This window comes from Herpailurus yagouaroundi, unplaced genomic scaffold (genome assembly GCF_014898765.1).
Source record: "Herpailurus yagouaroundi ecotype Mexico unplaced genomic scaffold, PumYag 140, whole genome shotgun sequence".
NCBI classification, from domain to species: Eukaryota; Metazoa; Chordata; class Mammalia; order Carnivora; family Felidae; genus Herpailurus; species Herpailurus yagouaroundi.
In genome coordinates this window covers 56,786,337-56,807,560 of record NW_024412395.1, presented here as the reverse complement: position 1 = coordinate 56,807,560, position 21,224 = coordinate 56,786,337, and the positions used below count along the sequence as shown (strand labels likewise).

At 52.9% G+C, this 21,224-nt stretch overlaps 3 protein-coding genes across 3 annotated transcripts in view; 1 reads left to right on the top strand and 2 right to left on the bottom strand.

The window, feature by feature from the left end:
* Positions 1-948: 948 nt before the first annotated feature.
* Positions 949-5,643, bottom strand: HOXD12 (homeobox D12). Its single transcript, XM_040475455.1, has 2 exons — positions 3,179-5,643; positions 949-3,029 (listed from the first exon to the last, which is right to left on the bottom strand). Exons 1-2 carry the CDS (start codon positions 3,750-3,752, stop codon positions 2,791-2,793), a joined length of 813 nt encoding a protein of 270 aa, XP_040331389.1. The 5' UTR covers positions 3,753-5,643; the 3' UTR covers positions 949-2,790.
* Positions 5,644-7,364: 1,721 nt separating this feature from the next.
* HOXD13 (homeobox D13) lies at positions 7,365-10,709 on the bottom strand. Its single transcript, XM_040475453.1, has 2 exons — positions 9,935-10,709; positions 7,365-9,132 (listed from the first exon to the last, which is right to left on the bottom strand). The coding sequence occupies exons 1-2, from the start codon at positions 10,707-10,709 to the stop codon at positions 8,882-8,884; spliced, it is 1,026 nt and encodes a 341-aa protein (XP_040331387.1). The 3' UTR covers positions 7,365-8,881.
* An 8,195-nt stretch (positions 10,710-18,904) lies between these two features.
* The window catches only part of EVX2 (even-skipped homeobox 2), a 7,562-nt gene continuing 5,242 nt past the window's right edge, over positions 18,905-21,224 (top strand). The window contains exons 1-2 of the mRNA XM_040474669.1: positions 18,905-20,183; positions 21,100-21,186. Coding sequence (XP_040330603.1) covers positions 19,757-20,183; positions 21,100-21,186 — 514 coding nt within the window. The 5' untranslated portion in view covers positions 18,905-19,756. The remainder of the gene's footprint in view (positions 20,184-21,099; positions 21,187-21,224) is intronic.

The following is a 21,224-nucleotide window of genomic DNA, read 5'->3' as shown; positions in this document are numbered from 1 at the left end:
CTCTTTGGGGAGTGGTCTCCATGAATTTCTCCTCTCACCCCACATCCCAGGCAAAAGAGAAAGAACATGGTGATTTAATGGTATACATGGGAAAGAAACTGTCTCTCTGTGTTACTGTAGGGTCTGCATCTAAGTCTGATTTCCTAGTCCTTTACCCAGCTTTCCGGACCTGAGGTCTGAGAGGTCTGAGTGTGGCCTCCGCCTTTGTTCCCTTGTTCTGGGAGAGAGATCCAGCTCCGGGTACCACCGCCTCCCTGAGCCCCATCAGGTGGGAAAACATTTCTAAAGACAGGGCCTCAGGAGCCTCTGGCTTCCTACCCGCCCCCCGCCCCCCCCCCCCCACCATTGTGTTTTTCTTAAAGGAGCTACTTTAAAAATATTTTTAACATACACATCAAACTGGCTTCAGGAAAGGGGAGTTGGAACCCATGAACACTTGGTCTTAGAGATTTAGTGGTTCTTGCTAATTCTTCCACTTGCTAAAAGCTAACAGTTCTCCAGTTTCCATCTCAGAGCTAGCTGGGAGTTGGGGTCTGCAAGAGGATGGCAGCTTTCCCAGCCTCAGCTGGAGGCTCCTAAGGCGTGTAAGGGTGCCGAGGCCACATTTCCCAAGGGACCATGCTGGGCTCCAGGCAAAGGTGCCAGCATGGAGAATTTCCACAGGGCATAGCCTGTTTGAAAGAAGCCTGACCCAAAACATGGCAAGGAGAGATCTTTTGTATTGAGATCTGAGGAGCCTCCTATTTTGGCAAGCACCCCCTCCCCATAACAGCAAGCTTCAAAATTGGGGAATTTAGGCAAAATACAGAAGCCCTGGTTGTGCAACAACCTGAGAGTTCCCTTAAGGTTGGAGACAAGCTCAAATCTGCCTACAGTCCCCTTTCCTCCCACTTGGATGTTTCATACACATTTTATTCATGGGCTTTTATGCACCATTTTCTGACCGACTTGGAAGCCATTTTCTCATTTAACGAACAGTCAACACCCGCAGTGAAACCACAACCAGAAAAGAAAAACGAATTTGGTGGCCTAAAATTATTAGGAGGAAATCTGAATTGTTTAGAAAAATTGACATCAGTCCCTTGACAACTTGGCTGGGACTTGGATATTTATTTCCATTCAAAACATTTCTATGTATCTGATATGTACAAGCTATTGTGGGGTGTTTTTTTTTTTTTTTGACAAAACCAAAACAACATAAAACATGCACAACAACTATTAGATAGCAGAGAAAATGCAATTAGTCAAAACATCAACTGAGGTCAGTTGGGCTGAGGCTTGGGGCTATGTGGGGTGCCCACTCCCCATCTAGGGCCTAGTCCCCCACTAAAAACAAGTCATCTGACTTTGGGAAGGAATCAACTCTTTGGCTGTCATACATCTCAGTTGAAGTTGGGGGGCGCTACTTCTCAGAAGGAGAGGGAAAAGAGGTAGGGGATGGTAGAAGGAGCTGGAGGGGGGTGCTCGGTTTCAGTGAGGTTAAGACAGGACACCCCAGCACATGCAAAACACCTCTACCTGGCATTCAGGGACCCCAGCTGCAACAAAGCAAGCCCAGCAGGGCCCAGGGCCTTACAGGCTCCATGGAGGCAGGCCAGGCGTGGGCTCAGGAAGGGCATAGCGCTGAGGCACAGAAAGGCCCCCAGTGGGGTTGTCTGGTGGTGATGAGGGTGAGAGAGAGGAACTTCTCTCTACTTGGTCTAGAGCAGCGACCAGGGGCTGAGGATTTGAAGGGCCTCCTCCTTCACCCCCTGACTACTGGAGGGCCTCTCACCCCTGCCTAATTATCCTAATTCAAGAAAGACATGTCCGCACCCTTACCCACCTCGACAGGACAGCCATATTTACAGTTGGAATGTAGGACACCCTTATCCTTGCTCACTCCCTTCTCCTCCCCCTGGATATTTTCCCCACCTCTTAGTGCACTCCGGCCTCAAAGCAGACTAGCAGCTGTCCTCACCAGAGCTCAGTCCAGTTACAGAGTGCAGGGCTCTGGCCTAGGCGTGTATGAGGAGATAGGAGACGTAGGGGAGTTTTACCAGTACAGTCTAGAGATTTCAGTTTGTGGTGGAGCCCCAGCCTCCCTGCTCGAATCCATGGGAAGGAAGTATCCACCCCATTCTGCCCAGCTGGAAGGGTCAGCCCAGCCCAAACTCCGAGGTGTCCATGAGTTTGTCCAGCCACCCCAGCCTTCTTCCCCTTGCCTTTCCTCCCCAAGTCTGAAGGTCTAGGGTAGCTTTTGTCCTCCACAAGCAGCCAGGGCAGACAGGAGAGGGGCGGCACTCTTTCCTCACTCCAGAGCCATGATTCTGGCTTTGCCACAAGCGGCTTTGGTGGCAAAGAGAATTGGGCCCGCAGCCCTTTCTACTCCTTCGCGGAGGACTTCCTAAATTCAATTCCACTCTGCGCTCTAGTGAGGTGCCTGCTAAATTCAAAAAGAACGGGGGAGGAGAGGAAAGGGAGTCTAGGTGGAAGCAGAATTCCAAGTACAAGGGTGCTAGAGTGAGCCCCCGTGTAAATGCCCCCGACAAGAGCTAGGACAGGTGACCCCAGGCCCCCACTTGGGAAGCCTCAAGGCCAAGGTTGTGCTGCAACTTCTGCAGGCCCCTCCCAGAGATCGGAAGGCGTGGAGGCCCAACTGGCCAGGGCTCCTGGGCTGTAGACTTAGTGGGAGGGTACTTGGGACCAGCGGAGACGGAGCGGAAGGAAAAGCCCCTAGTCCCAGTTCTTCCTCCACGCCAGGCCTCGGCTCAAAAGGGCAGGCCTGGCCAGCCGCGGCCACGCGGGGGGCTAGTATAGCGCCAGCGCCTGCTCGCGCAGGACCACGCGCTTCTTTTTCATACGCCGGTTCTGGAACCAGATTTTGACCTGCTGGTCGCTGAGGTTCAGCCGGTTGGACAATTCCTTGCGCTTCTGGCGGTTGATGAATTCGTTGAGGAGGAATTCGTTCTCCAGCTCCGCAATCTGCTGCTTGGTGTAGGGTTTCCGCTTCTTGCGGGTCCTCCCTGGGGCCGCCCCCCACGGCAGGCCTGCAACACAGCCCCAACCCAAGTCAGCCCTGCCGGCTGCTCCCAGTTGTCTGCCCGCCCCCAGCGGCTCCCTCCCTCTGCACGCTCTCCCCTGCACCCCACCTCCCAGCCCAGCCCAGACTGGCCCAGGGAGCATGGCCACCGTTTACCGTCGGGCAGCGAAGGTCGCAGGCAAGAGGCGACGCCCGCCGCCTGCACTGTCATGTTCAAGTTGAGCGGGCCCTTGGTGTCGTCCTTGAAGCCGGCAGCGCAGGGGGTCCCCTCGAGCAGGGCTGCAGAGCCCGCTGCCGCACGGCCCACACCCGCGTAGTCGTACTTGGCCGCTTTGAGAGCAGCGGCCGCGGGGGCCAGGCTAGAGTCGGGGACGAAGGGCGGCCGCACACGGCCACGGTCCTCCGGCCCAGCGGCCACATCGGGCGCATAAAACTTGGCCTGCTCTTCGGGTCCATCCTTGGCGCCCAGGGGCTGTAGACCAAGCGGCCCGGAACCGGCCAGGTAGGGCTGCGAAAAGCTGCCGAAAGCGGTGGCACCGGCAGGCTGCGCTGGGGCGCAGGACGCGGGCGTGGTGGCCCAGGGCAGCGCCCCTCGCGGGTATGAGATGGGGGGGAGCGCGGCCAACTGGCCGCCATTCGGCCGCAGGTTGGAGAAGTAGAAGGAGTCAGGCGACTGCAGATTCAGAAGCGAGCCCACATAGCCCGCTCTGTAGAGACTGCGCTCACACATCTCCAACAAAGGGCTTCGGCTGCGCTCGCAGCAGTATTTAGTTACAACCGGGAATAAGAGGACAGGCTCAGACGATTGGACGAAACTTTGCCTGCAGGTTCTTCAAAGCCGGTCATTTCAGCACCGCCTACATCCCCCGACCCGTTTTCCCCCCCTTCAGGGTATTATGATAACTCCCGCAATATTCGATGGAGAAGGAGGAGGCTGCCAGGCAGAAGAACCAAGGAACGTGGAACGAAGGTGAAACCACTGTGAGTTTCCGGGCTCAGCTTCAGGAGCGGGGGACATTGGGTGCCTTTGCCCCAATGTCCCTTGGGATCCTTCTTGGTCTTGATTGGCTTTGCACTCCCCCTTCCCACTGGCTACCTAGACCAGGCTTGCTTCCACGAGCTTTAAGTTGCAGCCAAGGCCTTTTCTAGCGCTGTGCACCTCTGGCTAGGCTTGTCTAGAGAGTCCACTGTCTGGTGGGGCCACCAGCTCTGTCCCTAGGCCTGAGCTATGCTACTCCTAGGCCGATTTCTTCCTGCCCCTGTCCCTCTGGAGAGGATTCTGCACTGGTCATGTTGCATCGAGGACCCACACACGGCCTCCAAAGGTTTGCTGATGGAGGAGAAATGCATCACAAACTCTGCCCAAGTTTGGTGCCCAGGAAGGTGGTTTCAAACCAATTCTGGTGTGCTTCTCTATGGCCAAGTCCTCTGCTCCCAGGAAATTTGCGGCCATCCCGGTCCGTGGAGAATGCTGGCCCAGGAAGGGGCAGCTGCATTGGCCAATCGTGGCCAAAGGCTACATTCCTTTTATTGCCAGGAGTCACCTTGGCGACTACATCCTGCCAACCAGAACTCCAAGCTGTTCATCTCCTCTGCAGCGGGCAGAGCAGAACGAGCTCCCCGGACTTGGTGTGGAAGGACAGAAGAGCCAGAGTCACTCGGCGGGGAACAGCACGGCTCGCCCAGGCAGCAGGCTAGCGGCGTTGCTCCGCTCAGCGCCTCCAAGGCCGCTGGCGGGTTCGGGGTTCTGGAAAACAGGGGCCTGAGCAGGAGGGGCGGCGCTCCCTCGTCGGGGGCCATGCGGCAGCCCCCTCCGCAGGCCCTCCGGTTTAGCTTGGCCAGAGGGCTATGGGTCCTCCTCCCCTGCCTCGGTCCCAAGAAACCCAGCGGCCGCGTGACTGGCGGCCACCCCAACCTGCAGCCCTCCTCGCGGTCCCCGAGCCAAGCTGGAATTGGTTAGACCGCCAGCTCCGGCACGGAGACCACACAGGCGCCGCCGGAGGGCAAGGCTGACCACCGCGCTGCGACTTTATTGTGAGTTATGGCGACCAATTGGGCGGTTCTGGGGAACGCAGTCGGTCTCTTCCTCCCGCTCTAGGGCGGGGGGTATGGGGTGAGGATGGGGATGTCCGAGACTCCTCAGGGTTCTGTCAGAGTTTCCTTACCAGCTCAGACACAGAGGGAAAAAAACTCCACTCCCCGTCCTTGGGGGTGGGGGCGTGGGGAGGTGTAGCCATAAGCTGCAACCTCAGTTCTTAGGGGCTTAAGGGATCCAGGCTCTCGTTTTGGGAAACTCTCCCTGTTTTCCTGGAGCTACAGACTCCCCAGGCCCAAAATCTCCAGCTCCAGGGATCCCTGGAGTCTCATCTCCTCCCGTCTCAGCATGCAGCGATGCTCCGGTATTTCCAAGTCCAAGGGTGTCTTCTCCGGACCCTTAGGCAGCCGCACAGCAGCGGTTTACCCCTGGGGACTAAAGACATAAAGGCACTAAGTGAGCAATGAAAGACTAGAACAATTAGATTCCCTCCATTTCTCTTTGGCTCAGAATGGTGTCCATCTGCCCCACCTTATCTCCTGGGTTTGTAATTTCCGAGGTCCAGCAGGCAAAGTTGTACGCTGGGAGCTAAGAGCTTGGAGCTGAGGACTGCGCGGCGGGGCGGGGCGGGGGCGGGGGCGGGGTGGGGGTGTTGGTGGGAAGGGCAGGAGGCTTGGCTGGTGAGCTGGAGAATGGGAGAGGATTTGGCCGCGGAGCTGAACCGCGAGTTCTGCCAATGCCGCCGACCGCCCAGGAGATGGCGAGCGAGCTCCACGCCTGGCGAGGCGCCGCCGCACGGTCAAGATCAACAGTGAAGGGCGGCACAGCCGGCCTGGGGTCGCCAGCCCGTGCGGTCACGGCCCGCTGCCAGGCTCCGCCAAGCGTCTCGGAAAGCCGGAGATCGTGGCAGCAAGGCTGGCGGGGACAGCGGAGTCAGAGGCACCCGGCAGGCTGCCAGACACGGGGAAGTGTCGCGGCCGCCCCTTTGTCTGGCGGTGCGTCCCGGCCGCAAACGCCTCCTTCGCCTCCTGGATCACGCGTAGACGCGCGGGCCTGGAGTCTCCACCAGCGGCACTCCAAAACCTGCTAGGTTTCAGACGCGTCCTCCCTGCGGCCTCTCGGTCTCCGCCCGGAGAAAGGCCTCTCTCCCAAGCTCCCTTCGCCTTTGCTCCCCGTGGGCCTCCCTACCAGCGCTCCGGCCACCTACCGGCTCCTCTCCTCCCTCCTCAATTCGGAATATAAAAGGAATGCATATAAATAGCAACGTCTTCATCTGTTATTGATTTAGCCATCAATTCAAATTCCACCGGAGAGCATTTGAGCAGTTTTAATCTTCAGCAAACCTCCCCATTTCTCCTAGGCAGAGTAAACTGACCAGCAAACTACGGATGAAAGGAAAACCTCCAGGCAATCCCCGCATCCGACAGGAAACCTCAGAAATGGACCTGGGAAATGGAGTGCGGCCCTGGAGTCTGGAATTTACCAAAAAAGGAGGGAAAACGACGTTGGAAAAGAAGGGAAAACAGGCCTGCTTCAGATGAACGCACATCTTGCGAGGAAAGCAACATGCTAATTAGAAACTCTTCCTTAAAGTGGAAGGTCGGGGTAGTTATGTCCAGGGTTAGTTCTGTTCAGGGTTACTTCTCCAGAATTTGAGTCGTAGTCCGTTCTCTCTCTGTTTGCCTCTGTCTCCCTCTGTGTCTCTCTATCTCTGCCAGTTAAAACGAAGTTGGCCGCCCATAGCCAACCATCGATGCAAGATATGAAAGAAATCAAGCCGGGCCAGAGAAAACGAAAGTAGCTCCGGACCTTGGGTCTCTGCGTTTTCTCTAGCGGATCCATAAGGGAGCCCTCCCGCCATAAGAGTTTACATATTGTGTGAGGTTTTAAACATGCGTATTTAACTTACACACCAAAAAGTTAGCAACCACTAAACTGATTGTGCCTAGGCGCTAACAACACGAGGCACCCAGCTCCTCAGCGGCCATTTCCCTGAGTGGCAAAAAGGCCTCAAAAAAGCAAGTTCATTGGGCCTAAAAATTGCGTCTAGAGGTTTAGGGCGTATAATTATGGTTTTCAGTCCTCAAACGCTGTTTGGAGGCTGCTCGGAAAGGGTGATAAGGGATCAGCCTGAAATGTTTCTTTTTCAATTGCCAAATATGGATGTGTCTAATTTCAGGATCTTCCAAGAGTTAGATGTTTATAACAGCCTTTCTAGGAAGAACACCTTCAAGTGAGCACAATTTCCTATACCCAGACACAAACATACATATTGATTAAAAAAATAAAACTATTTGAATAAAGTGATAATATTGAAAGAGAAGTAAAATTTTATTGGAGATGTTTTTTTTTTTTTTGGTCCGGTAAAAAATACCATTTCAGACACCGCAAATTATATTCTCATTTAAAGACATCACTACTTATGTTAAAGCCACAGGGAAAAGGGTGGAGAGGGGTGGCGGAAATGGAGTGGAGTTTCAGAGAGTAGAACTGGTATTGAGTTTCCTTCGTCTATAGCGAACATCATAATGTTGAGGACAACAAGATTTTATAATAAATAAGAACACAAGAGGTAACAAGCTTGGAAAAAGAAAATATATAAAAGACGAAGAAACAAGAGAGTTCTGTTTATTTGCATCTCCCTAGGAATAAAAAAAAAATCATTTTTAAATGCCTGAAGCACTGCACACATATCCCAGCTCACAGACATTTCATCTACAAAAATATCTCTTGGTTGTATAAATATGCAGCACTTTAAAAAGTAGTTATTTATCATCACATCATTTTTTTTCCACCTTGAACTTTAGAGCTCCACATTTTCATATTCGTTAGATGTTTTAAAATTCCAAGAGGGGCTCAATACATTTGTTCAGACAGTCAAGTTCTTCGTTGGGTTCTGGACAAAAGTTCCCACCCTTGGCCACCTTGATTCATTCTCTTTCAGGGGACTGAGGAGATCACTTCAGTTCTAGTCCCACAGACCCAGGGTCAAGGAGAAGGTGTGCATTTATACCATCCATGGATTACTCTCACATTTGCAGCCATTTAAATATCTGCATTCAGAGCTGGGGGAATGAAGGCATCCATGAAGACAAATTATTTTCAAATTAAAGATTATAAAAGCACAAATCGACGACATATACTAAACACATAGAAGTACAACAGCAAATGAAAGATCCGAAGTAGGGAAGATTGTCTTCATTTCAACATCGACACAAACCCTATTTAATAAGGTAGCTGCTTTTAAAGCCATCAGAGTACCTCCAGCCGCCTGTTTTTAGACTTTCCCAGTGACCTTAGAGCGCTGCCTGCCCAGAGCTGTTTCCACTTGCCTCAGGGTGACTGCTGAGAGCTAATGATTAAATTGCCCAATCACAGGATATGAATGACTGCAAATCGTTCTGCCCTAATAGATTATGAAGATAATCAGTGCTGGAAACAGGCATTTGAAGTAATTTAAGAGAATAAAACCCTAAAATCATAATGGCACTTCTGAAATTCTTTGGGGGGGGGGGTATTATTCAAAAGTACTTCAAGTCCTTTATACTGGCCTGGAGGGAGAAACAGAACATTAAAAACATCATAAAAAATAAACCTAGACAAGAACAAAATCAATAATAAGCAAGTAAGAAACAGAACTACAAAGTCAGGTTGGGGTAGCAAAAGGTTTTAGAGCCTGATAGGGGAAGAGAGAAAAACAATTCACAAAATTTGCCATGATTGGCAGGGAGGTGGGAGGAATTAAATACATATTCAAGTCTTTCCGAAGGTCTTTTGGAGACAACTGAAAGCATTTAAATTCTCTTTGACCAGTCTGGTCCACATCAGGAGACAGTGTCTTTGAGCTTGGAGACGATTTTCTTGTCTTTCACTCTTCGGTTCTGAAACCAAATGGTCACTTGTCTCTCGGATAGGTTCGTGGCGGCTGAGATCCGCCGCCGCTTGTCCTTGTTAATGAACTTGTTAATGGCATACTCGTTCTCCAGTTCTTTGAGCTGCAGTTTGGTGTAGGGCACCCTCTTCTTCCTCCCCCGACGGTAGACACACATGTCTGGCTGATTTAGAGCCACATCCCCTGGTATTTAAAAAAAAAAAAAAAAAAAAAAAGCACGAAAAAAATTAGACCAGGGTTTCTGGGGGCACCACTGGGGACTGTGTGTGTACATTCGGAAGGGGTATGGAGAATAAAGAAAACCAGGCTGTTTGCATTTTATTATTGTTTACACAGACATATTATTTACACATTATTAAAGAAAGATTATTTACACTTCAAAGTGAAGGCCATTTGATGCTGATGGATCATCATGGTTTCTCAAACCAGCATCTTAACAAGCCTTCAATTTTATGGCATGGTTATTGTGGACAGTTACAAGGACAGTTTCTGCAAATGCCTGTGGCATACATACAAACAGTCTTTTAAAAATCCAGTTTGTTGTTGTTGTTCAAGCTTTGATTTCTTGTGTTCCTGTGTTTGGAGGTTGTGAGCTCTTAGAAGCTTAGTGGTCACCCTGGGGCAGACGTGTGCTTCAAAAGTGGGGCCCAACACTGACACTTCTTTGGGGAGGAGGGGCCAAGGCCTGGGCAAAGGGCACGCAAAGACCTTCAACTGTGGGAGAAAAACAGGCTTGTACCCGCACGCAGAAGAAAAGGGTTGTGAGAAAGACAGTTGAAATCAAAGGAGAAATGTACAGATTTCAGGCAAACTGGACGAACTGTTCCATAGGTTAACCCTGGCCGGCCAGGAGGACTAGCGCAGCTCCCAAGTAGGGGCATACACTACTAGCGCTTTCTTTTCCTTCTCGCGCTCTCTCTCTCCCTCTTCCCTCCCCTCCCTCCCTCCCTCCCTCCCGGCCACCCCTTTCCCCCGTCGCCCCTACCTGGAAAGGAGGATTTCCAAAAATGGGAGCCCTGTGTCTGGTCCTTGGCACAGTACACCTGGCTGTTCCACCCGTTGGCCAGCGTCCAGGACTGGTAGCCCTCCATGGAGATGTACGCCTCGTGCCGAGGCTCCCCGGAACCGAAGGTGGACACCATGTCGATGTAGCCAGGCACGTGCTGGTAGGGACTCGTGTAGCCCTGGTAGAAGGACACCTCCTTGGCTCTTGCGGGCACCTCGTTGGCCGGTACGCTGCTGCTTGCCAGGCCCGACACGTCCATGTACTTCTCCACCGGGAAGCCTCCCAGCGAGGCGTGCGGCGACGACTTGAGAGCGTTTTGCTGTAAGCCCACGCCGTGCGACATGCGGCAACTGTAGTAGCCGTTGCCGAAGTGGTAGCCGTAGCCCAGAGCTGGGGCGCCCGGAGGCGCTGCAGCGGCCGCGCCGGGCGCGGGACACTCTTTGGCGGAGGGAGCCTCTGGACGCGCTGCGACCACAGCCGAAGATGACGACGACGAGGCGGAGCCCGCACGCTCCGAGGTCCCCGGGTATGCGAAGCCCGAGGCCGCCGCCGCCGCCGCCGCCGCCGCCGCCGCTGCCGCCGCCGCACGCCCAGAGTGTGTCCCGGCGAACACTGGCGCCGAGAGGAAGCCGCGACACTGGCCGGGGGCCGCCGCCGCCGCCACGGAGGAGGAGGAGGAGGAGGCTGGGGCCGCCCCGGCGGCCCCGCCGTCCGCCCGCAGCCCGTCCATGTCCCAGCTCCCGGCGCGGCTCATGGCCCGGCCCGGCCCGGCCCTGGCCCCGGCCCCGGCCCCGCGCAGGACACCATGGCGCGGCGCGCTTCCTCCCCTTTCTCTCTCGTTCTCTGGCTCCCGCCCTCTTCCTCTCGCCCTCTCTCCCTCTGCGAGCCTCCCGCCTCCCGCCCGCCCGCCCTTCAACAGGTTAGCTCATCGCGGGACGTTTATAAAAACGAAGTTCAGGTTGGGAGGGGGCCTGGGCCGGTCGGGGGGCCTCCTCCCTCCCCGAGGGCTCCGGCTCGGGGCCGCGCCATTGGCTGCGCGGGGCCACGTGGGGGTGGGGGCGCGGGAGAGTCTGGCTCCGGGCCCGGGCCCCGCTGGACCCACCCACCCCGGCCCCTACCCCTTCCCAGCCCCTAGCGCAGCCCACCGCCCCTTCCCGCCCTCCTTTGGACCCTGGCGTTTGCGCCGAAGCCAACCCCCACGAGCTGATTGCGCGACCGCCCATCCTAGGCCCTGTCTGCGACTGAGAAGGGCGCCGAGGCCTGCCGCTTGTTTCGGCCACGGCTGTTTTTGCCACCTCTCCTCGGATCCCCGAGCCGTACAACTAAACGAAGGCGAAGGACAGAGATGGTCAGAATGATGTGAAAACAGCCTGATTTTTGACCCTGTTGCTTGATCCCTTGGATTAGCTGACCTAGACCCCAAACCCGAGGGAGCTAATTTTCCCTACGTTAAGCATTGCTACCGGGCAAAGGCATTTCACGCATGTTCTCATAAAGGATCCTCCGAATTAAGACCAATTGGAGCAGACCCTCCCTACACACACACACACACACACACACCCCGTCCACCAGGAAAATGCCCACGAAGTGCCCTTGGTGCCAGGACAGAGACTTACAAGTAAGTCAAGCGGACGAAAAGACGCGGCCTTGACGCGGCGAACGTGACGATCTGCCCCAGGGAGAAAAGGACGGATGCCTGGTCCACACAATTCGCCTCTACACTCAGGCCTGCCGGGAGTCGCCTCCCGAACTGGGCTCCCCGGCCCTTGCTCAGATTCCCCTGGCCAGCAGCAAGACCCTGTGGAAAGCTCTTGGAGAAAGCCACTCTGCTGCCCGCCACGAAACTTCTGCGCCTCCCCTGCAGCCCAACTGCCTCTTGCATTTTGCAGCCACCACCCGCCCCCGCCCATTACTCACACCAATTAATTGAAAACTTCACTTTCCCAGGGACCTTTGTTTCGCTTTCTTTTCCAAGCTGCCAACTGCAGAGAACTGAGAGGGGCAAATTAGGAAGGTAGTTTTTTTTTCCCCCGCGAGCAAAGTTGGGGCTCCCGATAGGAGCAGCCAGAGCAACTGGGTCTGGTCTCCCGGGATAAAGTGGGCTCCTGTGACAAGCATCACAGCCCTGACCGGATTCATCCCTTCGTGCCATTTCTCAGACACAGAGCCCCAGCACCGCCCCCGCTCCATCTTAGCCATTAATGGGGAGCTGGTATGTGTCCGGCTGTGGACTTAAGGCTACACCTTAGGAGCAACGTTTCATTTGAGGAGTTGAAGGTGCTGGGTGGGGTTCAGGAGCCCTCGGAGTGAGCCCATTTGGTTCTGTAGCATCAACTCCCCAGGTCAGCCCATCTCCAAGAAAATTGTTCCCCTGAGCCTTGATTGGTGAAGCCAGCTTGTCACCCAGCCCTGCCATTGCTGGACCCAAGACATGACTGGATGGGGCAAGTAAAAACGCCAAAGAGGCCCTCCTGGGCCTGGCCTGGCATTGCAGGGTGGGCTGCTGGTGTTGGGAGTGTTGACACGCAAAACGCAGTAACCATAAAAGGCTCAAATAAAGGGGAAAGTTATGAGAGGGGCGCTGGAAAGGAAAAGCAGGGGAATTTGACCTTTTTGAAGTCCTAGATGTGTTCATGATCAAATTTGAGTCAGAGGGGGCTGAGCCTTTTTAGAAAGTCATAGGGAATAGAAGTTTGCTGGTGAGAGCAATTTTGGTTACTCGAAACAAGGAGGCAAAAGTTAGTAACGGAGGCTGAATTGGCGTTTTTAAAACACCAGCGGGGCCAGGTGACAGAGTTGCGGACTTTTTGAAAGAGTTTGGCTGGGTCGTCTTTACCCAACAATTTTGGTACCAAACCAGTCATGGAATGCTGCCCTGAAACACTTATTTTTCCTTTGTCTTCCTTGCTTTTTCTCAGAGAGAGAAAATACAGGCATCTTTAAAAGTTTTTTTTCCCCTGTGACCTCAAAAAGCAAAGTTGTTGAAATAATTTCTAAGACATAACAGGCACCAATGAACTTTCAGTCTTTTAAAACTAAATATCCCTGTGATTTTGCACACCGGGACCTCAATGCCATATTCTATCTGATACACTTTATTAGCCGATTATACGCCAAAAAAATGAAGAAAATGAAATTAAGCTAGGAAGGAAGAATTTGTCAAGTTTTGCTGATTTAAGACAGCCCTTCAATTTTGGTTTGATTTTCCATGCAGCAAATTAAATTGTGCAGGACTGGGAGTAAAGTCCCAATTCATGCTCTTTTTGAAAGACATTAATGCTCTAATTGAAAGAGGCTTCTCAATGATGGCCCTGCCTCCAATTGCCCTGGGGGACTTTCACAGGATTTGGGGTTTCTCTGCCCATCCTAGCGGATGTTCAGGGATGACGGAGGTTTTGAACAACAAGGAGCTTTGGCTCTTGCTACCCTGCCGCTGAACCTGTTTCCAGTACAGCCTTCGAAGTCGCGGCACTGGGGGAGCCAGTTCCCCTTAGGAAAGAGGTTCAGACTGGACCCTACTGGGATTCCCCTTAGGAAAGAGGTTCAGACTGGACCCTACTGGGATTCCCCTTAGGAAAGAGGTTCAGACTGGACCCAGCACCCCAGGGCAGCTGCTACTATTGGATCATAGGGCTGTGGTTGAGTACCAAGCAAAGTCAGGGCTGCTGTGTTTATGAACTAATAAGACACATAGGTTACAAGCCAGGGGTGGTAGGTAGTGGAGGAATTTTGAGGCTGAATTTGTGGAAACATTTCATTTAGCTTGTGTACCCTTGTGTCCGAGTTGATCTTAGGTTTAAACCTAATGGGAATAATTTTCTTTACTGGCCAGGAGCACAGACTGAACCCTGTGTATGTGTGGAGGTGCATCGTTGTTGGGGCTTTAACAACAGGCATAATCTTTGTTAAATGAAAATCCTTTGCCACCAGACAGAAATGTCTCCAAACACTGATGTGTTACTCAGTGAAACCAGTTTTGTCACATTTCCTGATTTTGAGTGAGAAACGCTTCATTGCCCAAGGTCCCACTGAGGGAAGGGAGCAGCAGGGAGAGGGAGAGAGGGAGAGAGAGAGGTCAGCTCTGCCTTCCTTTCCCATCACTTGCTTTTCTCTCTCCTCTCTTTCCATAGGCACCCTTTTTGGGAATTAATGAGGTTCTGAAAGTTACATCCTCCCTTGTCCTCCTTGTAAACGATCTTTCAAATCACGTCCTTGTCCTGGGTTGGGGAATGGGTGGGTGAAGGCTGCGATTTAGATTTATTGATGAACATAAGTTCCTCTGCTAGCCAAGACAAAAGTGAGCTCAATTAACCACATAATCCTGACCATTAGGGTAGGATAACAATTACCAAGTCCCATCAGATCGGGGTGCTGGAAATTCCTTTGAAAGTGTTTTCCTTGATGGTCACACCGGGAAAGGCAAGACACCTTCCTAATTAACTCGTAAGAAGCCAACAATTCAGTGTAGAAATAAAGTCTTAATTCCAAAATAAAGTCTTAAATCCAGCGGAACTGGCTGGAGAATGTCCTAACTCTCAACCAAGTCTGTACCCTGCCAACTTTGAAGTGAATTTTCTCTCTGTAGGCAATACCCAGTTTCATTCGGGTTGGATATATAATTTTTTAATTTTAAACAACAAATCTAGGGTAAAGAAAGGGGTTTCTAGCAAAAGCCAGACAGTGGAATCCTCAGTTTGGGCACTTTCTATGTCTGAGATGTATTCCATTTGAATTTGACAATACAATTAGTCTATATTAAATGTAAATTGTCTGCAACAGCGACAACAGAACGCTCCCTAAACCTGAAGCGCTATTTGATGAACCCAGGTCTGCCTCCCACAGGGTAGTGGGCCCTTGTTTGGGATGAAGACAACACCTTCAGCCCTGGCAAAAATTAAACACAGCAAGAGTCTTCCCTCTTAGAGAAACACTAATCTCCTGGAGAAGAGGGCATTGGAGGGTGGGCCCAGAGCTCGAGGATACTGGTGACTTGCTGCTTTTTTCCACAACAAAAGCTGGGGCTGCAATCCTTCTGCTGTTTTGTCCTGTATCTCAAGGTGTGGGATTGTTCTCGGGATACACTTCTCTAGCAATGTCATTGTTAACTAAAGTCCTGTAAGTGCTCACTCTGTGGGCCTTTGGAGATGAAAGAAAATAAATGTTGCTCTCTCTTTCTCCCCACCGTCTGTGTGTGTGTGTGTGTGTGTGTGTGTGTGTGTGTGTCTATTACGCAGAGCCCGCGGTCTCTATGAGGAATCCACGTGTGGTCACCAGGAGGGAGAAGGGATGAAAGTTAGGGAAATGCCTAACTACGAAGGTGGGAGGGGGGGAGCGCAGGGAGGGAGGGGGAGGGGCAAGTGGTCAGGCTTAGTTTCCCGGCCGGGCAGCTCGCAGTTCCTCAGGCCTGGCGCTAGATGTCCCTGCAAGTTTTCCTGTCGCGTCCGAGGGCGCACAACCTTCAGGCGGCCAGCCCCAGAGTCCAGGGAGAAAGTACCCTACCTCCACTCCCTGGTCATCCCTGGTAGGGTGCGCAATTGTAGCGGGAAGAGGACAACCAGAAGCAGCCAGAGAGACCTATAAGAGACAACGGGAGAACGACCTGCCGAGGGATGGCAGCAAAAAGTTGCCACTAAGGAGTCTGGCCTGGAGTCGCCGAAGCCGAGGCTCCTTCCCTTATAAACCGAAACCTCCGAGCCTTAAGCCGCGGGGACTGCATTTACCCAAAAGAAAATGCACCAGTGGTTCGAAGCCCAGGCTTTAGCGGTTCTGAGGTCCCACCACACCCAGGCGGTCCCAGTCCCCGAACGAGCTTGCGTCCCGATGCGGGCCCGCGGGTTTTGGGCCCTCTTGGCCGGGAGCCTACCGTGCGGAAGACCGAAGCCAGGCCCGGGCGGACGCGGGGCTCCCGTTACAACTCCGGTTTTACCGGCGCCCTCCCTTCGGGCAGCCTGGACAAATTTTTATTACCTTCAGTCGAAGGCCAAAAGTGTTTACCACTTCACCTCGGAGGACCTGCTGCTGCTCAAGAAACAAATATTTAGTCTGGAAGCCTAACACACAGACAAAAATTAGACCTCTTTCATGTAATTCCTCCTTTCGACCAAAAAGTGCTTTTCAGTCCATTTGGAGAAAGCCCTTCCCAGGCCCTCCTCTCCCCCCCCCCCCGCCCCCAATGCACCTTAAAAATTCTTGCCAAACCACGGGGGCATAGGTTGGATTCCTGTCTTGTTTTATTGAGTGAGTCCTGTACCTTGGTAGTAGGTAGGAGGCCTTGATATAGCCCGGACTCTACGTCTAAAAACTAGGAACACTTGAGAGGCCCATTCTCAGTGTCAACCTCTGCAATCTGGAGAGAGGTCCAAGGTTTGGGCATTTCATTAACAAACATCAACAAATGTTAATCTTCTCACTACCCTCTATACACGCTCAATGTTTTTGAGGTGGGCCTGTATTTAAAGAAGAAATATGTAAAATGAAAAAAAAAATCAACCAAAAATGCTGCCCTAAAGCTTTTAAACTTGGATATATAACTTGGATATTATCAGAGAAAAGTTTAAATCAGCAAGTCCTTCAACCTCTCTGTGTGGAAAGTTTCTCATCTCAGTAAAAGGGTAATAGAGTGGATCTGGAGAGTTGCTGTGAGCTTTAGAGGAGATAATATATGTAAAAAGCACGTGTAATTTTAGTGTAAAAGCTATAAATAAATTGCCCAATATTACTATACTAGTAGGTATGGAATCTAAATAAATTAAGGAACATTAAATATTGTAACGGAGTGCTCACTGTCTCCCGTGAAACATTGCTAAACACGGTTTAGGGGAAAATTATGTGTCTTTTACTGTGAATAGTTTCTCTGACATGGTCTCCAGCGTACCTTTTATAATAAACGTGCTAGAATATGAAATATTACTTTTATTTAAAAGGTGCAAAATAGTTTTCAAACCCACTAATGAATGAAGGTGTCGCCTAGAAACGGTGTTTTTACCTTTTCAACAGCCTGAGGTCCGGTTTGGCGAAGGCTTTGGGACCAGAGGCGTGAGGTCCCAGAGGAAGGGAAGAAGCCTTGAGCGAAGGAGGAAGGGGTTGCCGTCCGCACCCCAGCCCCCAGCCCCCAGCCCCCAGCCCCCAGCGGCGGCTTCTGCGATTGAAAGCAGCTCTCAGCTGCCGAAACCGCGAATAAAACAGACGGGGGCGCCAAACGACAGCAATAAAGGCATCTGCGACTTCCGCCCGGGTCGCGCCTCCGCAGATCACACCCCCCACCCCCCACCCCCGCCAGGGCCTTGGCCACCCACGGACCCAAGCCTGGACCGAAATGTCCCATTTATTTCCCTAAGCAAGTGGGACTAGGGAGAGGGTACCCTTCCCAGGTTCCTGGGACAGCGACTTCTTTTTGCCAGGAGCACCCTACCAGAGGTGGCAGAACTGGGGGCCTGGACTGTGGAGCAAGGAGGGAGAGGTGGGGGTGTCCACAAGACTAATCTTTGGCCGCGTTAATGGCCAGAAAGCCGGCTCGAGGAGGGGTCATAGTGCTCGGAGTTGTGTGGCCTCGAGGATAGGGTGGGAGGCGGACGCTGAGTCAAGTCATGTTCTGGGTTCCCGACGCCCCCTCCGCGCCCCCCCCCCAACTCTGTAGCCACCGCGTGCCTATCCAGCTTTCCATTTCTCACCTTGGGGGAGAATTCCGTTTATTACCTAAAGAGGTGGAATTGATTTTCTAAGCAAAGCTCGCGTTGTTGAAGTAAGTTGGCGCCGAGGGGAACAGGAGAGAAACTTTTGGCATTGACTATGTGTATAAATGTATATAAATATATTTAACACCTCGTCTCCCCTTACATTCCTGACGCGCCCCCAACGGGTTCAAGGTTAAAAGGAAAGCGCCAACGGAGAGATGGGCAAATAGATTCTGGGTTTGCCCCAAACACACCCCAATGTGCTGGGTGTGGCGGCACGGAGGAAGAAGGGGGGCTGGGTTGGGGTCTGAATTGGCGCCGAGGCGAGGATGCAAGACCCGCGCCGGGCGCCCAGATTGCCAGGGTCTCTCGGCCGCTTCGGAAGCTTGCAGGCGACCTCTGTGTCCTGTCCCTATCTTCTCGTTCCCGCCTGTGGCCGCGGATTCTCCTCTTTTGCTGCTGGCTGGCAGACCCGCACGCATTGGGGGTCCGGACAGGGTGGGGCGCAAGCGCAGGAGGAGATGTGCAACGGCCTTGAGTGAAGATTGATCTTCGTTAAAATGGTTGCCACCGGCGTCATTATGACCATCAAAGTTATCGCCAAGAGGCTCAGCCGCCAAGCTCAGGCCGCAAGAAGCAGCAGCAAGGCTGGTCCGCGACTCTCCGCGCCCGGGCTCAGCACCGGGAATACTCAGGGCCACAGGTAAGAGGCCTGGTTGGGGGAGGAGAGGAAGGAGAGAAGAAAGAGCAGTGGAGAAGGGAGGATAGCGGGATGGTAGGGGAAGGAAGCTAAGTCCCTTCTTTCCCCCTTTGACCTAGAGATTCGGCAACTTTGCCACAAATAATTCGATTTGAGGAGGGAGGGGGAAAGTTGGCAACGCAAAAAGTGGATCTGGGGCGGCCCATATGGCGTTGTAAATCGCGACTGTGTTTAAAGTTAGCTGTCGAATTCTACTATGAAATCGTCCAGCCGAGTTCATTTCCCCCAGGGAAAATGCGTAGGCGAGAAGCCTATCCATCAGCAGGGTTATAAAAGTAAAAAACCCAGGACTTCAAGTTCAGTACTCACTCTGCAAACGGTGTTAAAAAATCAGAGAGGACCTAATGATTTCCGTTTGGAGGCGCGGGCCCAACGCACCTCCCCAGCCACGTAGCACTGAAGTGCTTTCAAAACTCTATGATATTTCCTTTCCCTTTCTCTGTCTCTCTCTCAGTCTCTCTCTCTCTCTCTCTCTCTCTCTCTCTCTCTCTCTCAGCTGGGGTGGGAGGAGAACAGCCACGCTGAGGCGAAGCAGTGGGGAGAGAGAAAATTAGGCATCCTATTTGTTAAATAAAAAACATATTTGATTCTAAAATTCGAAAGATAAGTAATCCAGACAGGAGCGCAAGGTCTTCTCCTTACGCAACTCTTCTACATCCTCCCTCTTGTCCCCTCCCTTACCCCCTCCCGCTTGTAAATGTTAAAAAAAAAAAAAAAAAAAAAAACCTTCCCGACGATCTACTCTGGAAAATCAAAGCATTATCTATTATTTAACACGTATCTGTGTCCGAGGAAAAATGAGGAAGGCGCTGCATGATTAGGACCTAAGGGGCAACCCAGCAAACTGAGAGCGTAATGATGCCCCTAAATGAAGGGGGAAATGTGCCGCGGCGCGCTCTATTAATCAGACTGTCAATTTCACCCCCGAGGCCAAACCCCCGGGCGAACAGAACCGGCTCTGAGCGGGCAAAGGACCGGAGCCTTCCTCCTCACTTCTTGTCTCTTCTCGCCTCCTACCTGGATCTATTTGTCTGCTCCGAAGCTGCCTTCATTACCCACTGACAGGAGCGTGTATTTATTTGCTTATAAACCTGTTACAATAAATGATTATTCGAACGGCGTCATTCGTACCTTAATGACGAGCGAGCGCTACTTTTTGATGAATGACATCTCGGGCTCGGAAGGATGTATGGGTCATTTTGACCAGTCATTCCCTCGCTCTGGCATCCCACAATTTTTCCGCCTCCCTCCAAAAGAGATAATAATATTTAGAGGCGCTCGCTGGGGCTGAATGAGAATTAGCCCTAGGCGCAGCCCATCATTAGGACGGGACAGCCGGGCCACTGTGACATTTTTTAGAAAGCTGAGATGATGGAAAGAATAAGAAAAGAGATGATTCTGATGGAGAGGGGGCTGCACAGCCCCACGACCGGCAAGCGGTTCTCCAATTTATCCGATTCGGCTGGCAATGCTGTGCTCGAGGCCCTGGAAAATTCGCAGCACCCGGCTCGCCTCAGCCCGCGCCTGCCGTCCGCCCCCCTGCACGGCGCTCTGGGAGACCTCCCTGCCAAGGGCAAATTCGAAATAGACACTTTGTTCAACCTGCAGCACCCGGGCAGCGAAAGCACCGTCTCCTCCGAAATCTCGTCCGCCGCCGAAGGCCGTAAAAAGCCGGGTCATTATTCAGAGGCGGCCGCCGAGGCGGACATGAGCAGCGACGTGGAGGTGGGCTGCTCGGCGCTGCGCTCCCCTGGCGGCCTTGCTGCCGCGCCGCTCAAGGAAAACAATGGCAAAGGTAACCGCGCCGCCCTTGCCGCGCTCTCTAGTCCTATCCTCCCGGTTCTTCCGCGGCCCCTGCTGGTCCTTCCTACTGCCTTTGCCCCTAACCGACCCTCCGCAGGCAAGCTGCACCCAGCGGGCTCGAGCGGGGGCGGGACGCATGCTGGGAACCTTGCCCTCCGGCTCTGCTCCTTGAGCCTCCCAGCGAGGCGCAGGCCTGGGAGGTTCCAGGCCCGCCCGCCTTCGCCCGAGTCAGGGAAAATGTTTCTTCGGGCTGGTCTAAAAGCCCATGCGAGCTGGCCGACCTCTAGCCAACCGCTGAGTCGCCCTAAGGGAAGGGTGCCCCGGGTAGCTGCTCTGAACCCCCCTTGCCCCTGATTCCCCAAGGCCGAGTGGAGGGGGCATCCTGAGTAAGTCGGAGGGAGCCTCGCCGGGCGCCTCTGGGAGACCCGCCTGGGTCAGCGGGAGAAAGAGTTGAAAAGTAGAGTCCACCCCCTAATGGTTCGGGTTTGAGCTGCTGCTGTCTTTTGAATTCTAAAAATATTTTTAACCAAACCCAAAAGACCATCAAAGAATGGTTGGAAACCCTACAGAAAGCTGCCCTGCCATCTCCTGACCATGGTAAACCTAGAGTTTACCAAACTACGCCTAGATGTAGGCATTTTCCCTTGGCCACTTTTCCTCCTGAGTTGAAAATTTCTAATTATTAAGAAAAAAAGAAACTTCCTAATTGAGTTCCTACTATTTGGTTAAGAAGGGCTCCCCAAACTTTATTGATTCCATTCACGGCCGCAATTTGTAAGCCTGACAGACCCCATCAATTCAGGCAGCTTCTTGCCTTTCTCTCCCGGCTTCCCCCATCCGCGCTCAGCTCCAGCGCGGAGATCTCGGCCCTACAGTGACTCTCGCGCTGTCGGCCGTTTGTTTGCCAGGGTACTCGGAGAGCGGCTCAGCCGCGGGCACCACGACGTCTGCGTCGGGCTCCGGCCTTGGCAGCCTGCATGGAGGCGGCGGCGGCGGCGGCGGCGGCGGCGGCGGCGGCGGCGGCGGCGGCGGG

What these genes read in the sequence shown, in the direction of transcription:
- HOXD12 (XM_040475455.1), bottom strand. Translation starts at nt 3,752, where the DNA reads ATGTGTGAGCGCAGTCTCTACAGAGCGGGCTATGTGGGCTCGCTTCTG. An exon ending in GCGACCTTCGCTGCCCGACG is followed by an intron (nt 3,030 to 3,178) that starts GTAAACGGTGGC and finishes GCTGTGTTGCAG; the next exon opens with GCCTGCCGTGGGGGGCGGCC.
- HOXD13 (XM_040475453.1), bottom strand. Translation starts at nt 10,709, where the DNA reads ATGAGCCGCGCCGGGAGCTGGGACATGGACGGGCTGCGGGCGGACGGC. An exon ending in TTGGAAATCCTCCTTTCCAG is followed by an intron (nt 9,133 to 9,934) that starts GTAGGGGCGACG and finishes TTTAAATACCAG; the next exon opens with GGGATGTGGCTCTAAATCAG.